Source organism: Cucurbita moschata, unplaced genomic scaffold (genome assembly GCF_002738365.1).
Source record: "Cucurbita moschata cultivar Rifu unplaced genomic scaffold, Cmos_1.0 Cmo_Scf00009, whole genome shotgun sequence".
NCBI classification, from domain to species: Eukaryota; Viridiplantae; Streptophyta; class Magnoliopsida; order Cucurbitales; family Cucurbitaceae; genus Cucurbita; species Cucurbita moschata.
In genome coordinates this window covers 651,602-659,699 of record NW_019268525.1, presented here as the reverse complement: position 1 = coordinate 659,699, position 8,098 = coordinate 651,602, and the positions used below count along the sequence as shown (strand labels likewise).

Sequence of the window (8,098 nt, the reverse complement as noted above, 5' to 3'; positions counted from 1 at the left end):
ATCTTCATCATAATTATAACTTTATCCTTTTTTAATCTCTCCTTATAAATTTTTAATTAATAAAGTAAAAAAAAAAAAAAATTCTACTAGTAAATTTAATGGTGTGTAAGAAAATGTTTACTGCAACTAAATATTTTTTTAATCTCTTTCCTAATATATTATTAAACTAAAGAGATAAAAAAAAAACACTTTAAAAGTAAAAGAACCAAATTAAAGATATAGTAAATTATAGATGCTATTTGCGGAATTAAATTTAGAAATTTTGGAAATATATTTATATAGTACATAAAATTTATTATAATAATTATTATTATTTAACTACTTTTTATTAAAATTAATTTCAATAAAGACTAATTTTTAAAAAAATGGAAGTAAAAGAATTAAAAATAAATATTTAAAAATATAAAAGAAATATAACATCGAGTAAATTGTTATAAGGCTAAATTACTAAATATACCCTTAAACTTTATATTTTGTTTAAAAAGATCAATAATACTCTTAATTTAAAAAAAATCTAAAAAAATACTCCATTTTAAATGAAACCGTGAATACTTTGTTTCAAAAATACTCTTCAATTTTTTCAAATAGTGCATTTGAATTTTAAAAAGTTTCATTAATACTCTAACTTATTTAAAAAGTTTAAAAATATTCTTACCTTTTGTAGCAGCTCATACCCAAAAATCCAATTCTACACATGATGATCTCGACATTCCTCTGCATTCTTTGTAACATTGTCACGTTACTTATTATTCACTTCTGAGAGTGAAAACTATCCTCATAGACCAACAAGAGTCCTTCCAACAGGATCTTTCCTCACTCGCATGCTCATCTAACATAGAATTGTTCGAGGCAAAACACACGGTTCCTATAATTGAGGTACCGAAAAGGAAGATGCACCTTATTCATATAGGTAATGACTTTTAATTCTTCTAGGCCTTTTTCATTCATATGTGGTCTCAATTTATTCATATTCTTTACTCTAGTGTCACACCGTTATTAATATGTTAAAAAAATTTCCATAAAAATTTAAAAGTAGCTCGATGATGAAACTATGAACATGTGATAAATGTCAATGAAAATGCTTACCTATACCAAAATAATAATAATAATAATTATTATTATTGTGATTGTCCCACTTATATGTATATCTTTTGAAACCTAAAATTTAAATACTAAAACTTGTAATTAAATCTTTAAAAAATTAATGGTAAAATAATTTATGAGAATAAAAAATAGTTATTTTTATAAGTTCAAATACAATAAATCTCGAGAATTTAAAAATTAAAATAAAATGTTTGAACAAATTTGAGCATATAAGAATTAAAAATAATTAAAAATGGTTGATGTGTTTCATGTTTGAACCATTTATTTATTTCTAGCTCTTTACTCATGACTTGTGATCCATTTTCTACGTGTCCAAATTTAAATCATATATATATATATATATTTATATATTATGGTACAATGAAAATGTTTAAGAATTATTCATTTTTTTTTTTTTTTTTTTTTAATAAATGAAGATCTTATTTATTAGTGGGATTTAACTATGAAAAATGAAAGTATGATGCTACCTAGCTACTTATGTAGTGCAGTCTAGTATTATTGATAAGACACCATAAATAATTGCTATTTGGCCCTTTGTCTTTATTTAATTATGAATGTTGTCAAAAAGTTGACCAACTTTCAAATTTTCATTTCCTTAAAATGGTTTGACTTTTGGGGACTGAAGGAGAAATTAAGGTATTTCAAAAAGAAAGAGAATGAGTGAGTTTTGAATGGACAACCTTTTCAGCACTAATCACAGTTTTTGGCTTTATTATATCATTCGTCTTTCTTGTGATGCAACGAATTTCAATTAAAAAATATTCGAATATTGGTTAGGGGCTCGGTGTTTAAAAAAACTCGATCATCTGAAAATGAGTGGTGAAAGGTCGATTTGATCTCACCCATAAATATGAATTGTAATTGAAATATATACGTAACTTAGGTATAATATATATATGTTTATAAAATATGATTCTCCTGATAGTGGAGTGGTTGAAAGGGGCGATGAATAAGCCATTGAACCAAAGCATGCTCCTATAGTCTCTTCAGAAATTATTCTTATTTCTATTCATAAATAGTGTTCAAAAAAGGAAGTTTCTATATTTATTGTGTTTGGTTCTTTCTATTCATAGCTTACTTGAAGCTTTTGGGGTGAAAAATAGTTTTTCCAATGTTTTTCTTCCACAAAAAGACTAGTACTTTAATATATATATATATAATATATATATATATGTGGCCTGATTGACCCGACTCATTTCTTTACCTCATCAATAAAATTATTTAAGAGAACTATGAGCTAGAACACATATAACTATTTCATTCTTCTTTCACCTACCTGTCCTCCACTTCTTCAATTTCATGAAGCTATTCTATGCTCAATCCCAAGAACTCAGTGACTATATCCCAAACATCAAGAGTGAGTTTCAATCGGAGGGAAGATTTTGATCTTGACAATGTGGGTTCTAATCTACTTGTAGAGTAACGGTCCAAGCTCACCGTTAGCAGATATTGTCCGGATCTCACAATTTACCCCCTTTGGGGCTAGCGTCCTCGCTTGCACTCGTTCCTCTCTCTCTTAATCTATGTGGGTAGGCTGCAACATAACAAACAACCTTATGCCTCCTCGTCGGTGCCGATTTCATTAGGCATTCACTAACATTAGAAAAATGATCATCTTTGAAATTGGCATATGTAAATGCCAAGCGTTCAAATTATTAAGAGAACAGGGCAATCCGCCAGTCTCAATTTATTGCGTCTAACATATTAAAAACTGACACGTACCAATAGATTAAGCGCCGTCAGAGCACCACTCTCGAGCGTTTTGAAACATCCGCAACCATGGGCTTGGACCTTCTTTGCTCACATTCCACTGCTTTGGATACCAAGGGAACTGCCACATCAAGAAGCAACGCTCTGGATGAGGCATCATAGCAAGGTGCCTACCATCGGGGGAACAAATTGCTGCAACTCCCAGAGGAGATCCATTCAGATTGAAAGGGTAAACTTCAGTAGGATTCCCATCATCGTCACAGTATCGTAACGGAGCCAAGTCCGAATGGAGAAGACGGTCGAGAACGCCATCATCAGGGAAGTAAGCTCTCCCCTCGCCGTGGGCAGACCATACACCCAAAGTACTGCCTTCCATTCCTCTTAACATTATAGCAGGCGAATCCTTTATGGTCACACTCGTGAAACGACACTCGAACCGTCCTGATTCGTTATGAACGAATCTTGGTTGTGACGGATCCCCACCAACACCATGCACACCACCAACTTGAGGGCCTGGCACCCACCCTAAAAGAGCCATGAGCTGACACCCATTGCATACTCCAAGGCTGAAGGTGTCTCGCCGTTTATAAAACTCTTGAAATTGGTTCAGTAAGGGTTGGTTGAATCGGATTGAAGCGGACCAACCTTTTGCAGAATCAAGCACATCCGCATAGCTAAAACCTCCCACAAATACTATTCCACGGAACTGCTGTAAAGTGATAGCTCCATTCAAGAGATCGGACATTGTCACGTCCCATGGCTCGAAGCCAGCGGCATAGAATGCAGCAGACATTTCCCTGTCTCCGTTGCTGCCTTCCTCACGGATTACAGCTACTTTGGGCTTAGAAGTTGAAGACAAATACTTCTCATCAGTAGAGGAAGGAACAAAAGACAATTGCCATAAAGGTTCATGTCTAGCTTGGAGTCCCTCCTTTTCTGATTCTACACAAGAAGCCAATCTTTGCAGTTTTTCCAGCTCAAAACTAGTTTCTTCCCACATATCTCTAAGAACAGAAGTTTCTTCATTCAAATGAGAAACCCCATCAACCTTGACTTCAATGAAAGGAGTAGCAGTTACTTGTCCAATGATATCAGCAGTAACACCTAGAGACGTTAACTTTCTCGTCACTACATCCAAATTCTCCGTGCTTACCTCGAGTACGAGTCCTAGCTCTTCTGCATAAAGGATTTGGAAAACACTCTTCCCGCGCGATGCCAAGTCCAAGGTGATGCCACAATTTCCAGCAAATGCCATCTCCAAGGCGGAAACCAGCAAGCCACCATCACTAATATCATGACCTGCAGAGATCAAGTCTTCAGCAAGGAGGTCTTGAATGCTCTCAAAAACTCTTTTGAAGTAAGGGACATCATCAAGATCAGGACACGAGTCTCCAATTTGGTCAAAGGCTTGAGCAAGAGCAGATCCACCTAATCGTCGCTCTCCCTTTCCCAAATCGATGTGAAGGATAACGCCTTTATCCCCGAGCTTCAAATCAGGAGTGACTGTTTTTGTTATGTTGGGACAAGTAACATAAGCACTAATTACGAGATTTCCAGGAGCCTTGACCACCTCTCCACCAGCTTGGGCTGCCATTGACAAACTATCTTTACCTCCATCAATAGCTATGCCGAGTTCAATCATCGCCTCCGAAAGAGCCATAGCTGCATCATACATGGCTGCACCTTCCCCATCAAGCTTGGCAGCATACATCCAATTTCCACTTGCTTTAACATCAGAAAGACTGGAAATTTTAGCCCAAACAAGATTTGTGAGTGCTTCTCCAACTGCTAATCTAGCCATTGCTTTGGGATCGAGTAGGCCTTTTATGGGCTGCTCTCCTATTGCACATGCTCCTCCAGTCAAGCCTGAATAAGTTTGTGCAATAACTGCAACGTCCGAAAGAGTAATCTGCAATGGACCTACCGTTTGCTGTTGAGCCACAAGACCTGTTACACATCTATCTACTTTCGTTGTCAAGAATCGTTTCGAACATACCGAGGGAAGCCTCAACACTCTCTTAAGAGAATCAGCCACTGTCGTTCCAGGAGCGATATCAAGTGGCTCTAGTGCATGAACAACCCGTTGGAATTCAAAGGTTTTTTGAGGCATGTCTCCAAGCACTTTCTCAAGCTCAAGATCCACAGCAGGCGGAGGGAGAGGAAGTCCACTTGAAATGCATCTTTGGGTAGCAATACTATCAACTAGAACACAGCGACCACTACCACTTATTACACCAATTACCGCCATGGATAGCCTCTCTCTATCACAAATTGATTGCAACAAGCTGCGACATTCTGGCTTAACTAAAATAGCATCTTGTTCCTGATATTCTGCACCCCAAATCTCCAACACAGACATTGTATGATCACCGACAACAATTGCTCGAATATCGATTTCAGCTCCTTTTGGATATATAATTTCCTTCACAACGTTACAATTCCCACCGGCTCCCTGGTCATGAATACTAATTATTGGATTATTTTCCCCCATTTCGACACAAGCACGGACGACACGGTAAAGTTTTTGAGCCATCTCAGCATCTCCACGCTGTACAGCGTTAAAATCAAGTTCAGCATCATTCTGACCACTAACCATGCTTGATGCAGCCCCACCTCCCATACCAATGCGATAAGCAGGGCCTCCAATTTTCACAACTAGCATTCCAATGTCGGGCTCTTCCTTTGAGATGTGAATATGATCAATTTGTCCAATTGCTGCACTGAACATGATTGGCTTCAACCACTCCCGCCTTTCACCACTCGGTAGTCTCATACCGAATGTTCTAGTATAACCTTGAATTAGTGGCTCCCCGAACTTATTACCATAGTCAGATGCACCATTACTTGCATCAATCAAGATCTTCAAAGGCGAAGCCAAGTTTGGGGGATAGGCAAAAGATGAATCTTCCCATGGAGCATAGGACCCCTCCATATTGAGATTTCCTACACAATAACCCGCTGTAGCTGCCACAACAAAAGACCCCTTCCCAGTTGCATGTGTATCCCTTATTCGTCCTCCTACACCAGTTTCTGCACCAGGATAGGGAGCCACTGCACACGGAAAATTATGAGTCTCAGCTGTAAATAAAATATCAAGATCGCGATTACTTTCTTCTAAAGGGCTTGTTGAGCCAGGATAAACAGGTCGCAATTGATTAACCAAGAATCCCCGAATTGCGCTTGAATTATCCTTAAATCCGATCACGGAATTGCTAGGATTTGCCTTCAAAGTGCTCTTCACAATCTGCATAAGCGTTTGGCTCATAGGTTTTCCATCAATAACAAGTTTTCCAGTGAAAAACCAATGTCTACTATGCTCACTATTGGATTGAGCAATATCAAACAACTCCACCGTTGTTGGATTCCGCTTTATTTCCTCACTAAAAAGCTTGGTGTAGTATTGAAGATCTTGTTCATCAAATGCCAATCCCATCTCTTGATTAATCTCCTCAAGTGCTTTCCGACCTCGCTCTAAAACAGGCACAATACGAAACTCTTCAGGTACCACACTAGTCTGAAACGACGTAAGCCTCTGGACATAAACACATTCAGTCATCCTATCATGAACCATTGCAGCAAACTCATTAATCTGATGTTCCTGTAACGCCCCTTTACTATACAACAAATACCTCCTCGAACGTTCCATACGTGCCACCTCTGTTAATCCACATGCTTGGCAGATCGACACGGCATTAGAGGACCAAGCCGTGGTGAAAGACAAACGGGGTCCAACCTCAATTATAACAGAATCCAGTCCTCGCCGCTGCTTCTTCTCAAGAAAGCTCTCGGTCCCCAAGTTCTCAGGCTCATAAGTTTCCTGAAGAAGCCATCTAAGAACAGATAGCTTTTCATTTGAAATCTCAGACTGAATACCAACGTTGAAACACTGCTCAGTTTGTAAACCAATAATCTGATTTGAAATCTTTGCTTGAACGGACTTGAGAAGCTCAGAAGTGGCACTTCCCTGAATCAAAGGAACTCGGAAATAATGAATAACCTCTGCAGTGGGCTTCTCAATCAAGCTTGACGCCTCTACTGGATTAGCCACAACCTTACAATCCACAGCTCTGGCTTTGCTCGATGCACGACATCTCAAAGGAACATATCTTCTGCTTGAACTAAGCGATCCTACAGCTGAACTGTGCAGCATCCCCCACAATCCACGTCGTTTACAGTGAGAATAGCTCTGTAAAAACAATTTCTGCCTACGCCCGCCCTATCAAAAGCAGAAAAATCTCCCTCAGCAAAGTGAATATGAGAACAACAACCATTATTTACCTTCCAAAACCCTAAATTAACTTCACAAACTCAATTATGAAATTCCTCAGAAGCCAAAACAACAATCAAAGAAAACAAAACATACTTGCAGGAACTCGGCGGCAGTAATTTCCCCGGCAGTAGCCATTCAGCTAGCCTGTAAGATCAACTCCGCCTGTAAACAACTAAACATCATTTATTTCCGTTCTCTAACAATAGAAATGAAGACATTGAAGACAAGCCCTTTACATGAATATACGAAAGAATAAGACGGAATTAATCAAATCGTTTCGAAAGCTAAAAGAAAAGGTAGAAGCGCTAAAATCTTAGCCACTCACCGTAGAAGCGTAGAGAAAGAGTGACGGCGCCGGCGAGGGTTCAAAAAGGATTTTGATTAGCGAAGGCGACAGAGGGACTGAAGAAGGGGGAGAAGTATGTTGCCTTTACCCGAGACGACGGCATGTTTAGTGTTTGAAAAATTCAATCATTTTTAATAATAAAAATGGTTTTTTTTTTTTTAAAAAAAAACTTTTTTAAGACTAGATTTATTCAAATAAAATTAGAACATTTTTCCTTTATAAAATATACTAAAATAATGTAATTAGTGTCTTTATCAAAACAATTAATAAAATTATACATTCATTACTAAGACATAAAAAAGACCAAAAAAAAAAAAAAAAACATTTATAGTTATAAAAATTAGGAAAACATTATTCCTATAGGACCTCAAAACCTACCATTTTGTCAATTTTGTCTATGTTGGCCGTTATGCATCGTCGCCAACGTTATTGGTAGGAAAAGGTTCACACTCTTATCAAGAATATTTCGTTCTCCTCTCCAACTGAGAGATCTCATAATCCACCTCTCCCGGGGTCCTAACGTCATTCCTGACACACCGTTTGGTGTTTGGCTCTAATGTCATTTGTAACCGTCCTAACTCACTGTCGGCAAATATTATCTATTTTAGCTTGTTACGTATCATCGTCAACCACACGGTTGTAAAATGTGTCTGTTAAGGAAAAATTTC

At 37.6% G+C, this 8,098-nt stretch overlaps 1 protein-coding gene across 1 annotated transcript; it reads right to left on the bottom strand.

Moving 5' to 3' along the window:
- Nucleotides 1-2,698: 2,698 nt before the first annotated feature.
- LOC111447067 (probable phosphoribosylformylglycinamidine synthase, chloroplastic/mitochondrial) lies at nt 2,699-7,525 on the bottom strand. The gene is made up of 3 exons (XM_023086043.1): nt 7,410-7,525; nt 7,178-7,246; nt 2,699-7,030 (listed from the first exon to the last, which is right to left on the bottom strand). Exons 2-3 carry the CDS (start codon nt 7,217-7,219, stop codon nt 2,834-2,836), a joined length of 4,239 nt encoding a protein of 1,412 aa, XP_022941811.1. The 5' UTR covers nt 7,220-7,246; nt 7,410-7,525; the 3' UTR covers nt 2,699-2,833.
- Nucleotides 7,526-8,098: the final 573 nt, after the last annotated feature.

What these genes read in the sequence shown, in the direction of transcription:
- LOC111447067 (XM_023086043.1), bottom strand. Translation starts at nt 7,219, where the DNA reads ATGGCTACTGCCGGGGAAATTACTGCCGCCGAGTTCCTGCAA. An exon ending in CTGCCGCCGAGTTCCTGCAA is followed by an intron (nt 7,031 to 7,177) that starts GTATGTTTTGTT and finishes TGCTTTTGATAG; the next exon opens with GGCGGGCGTAGGCAGAAATT.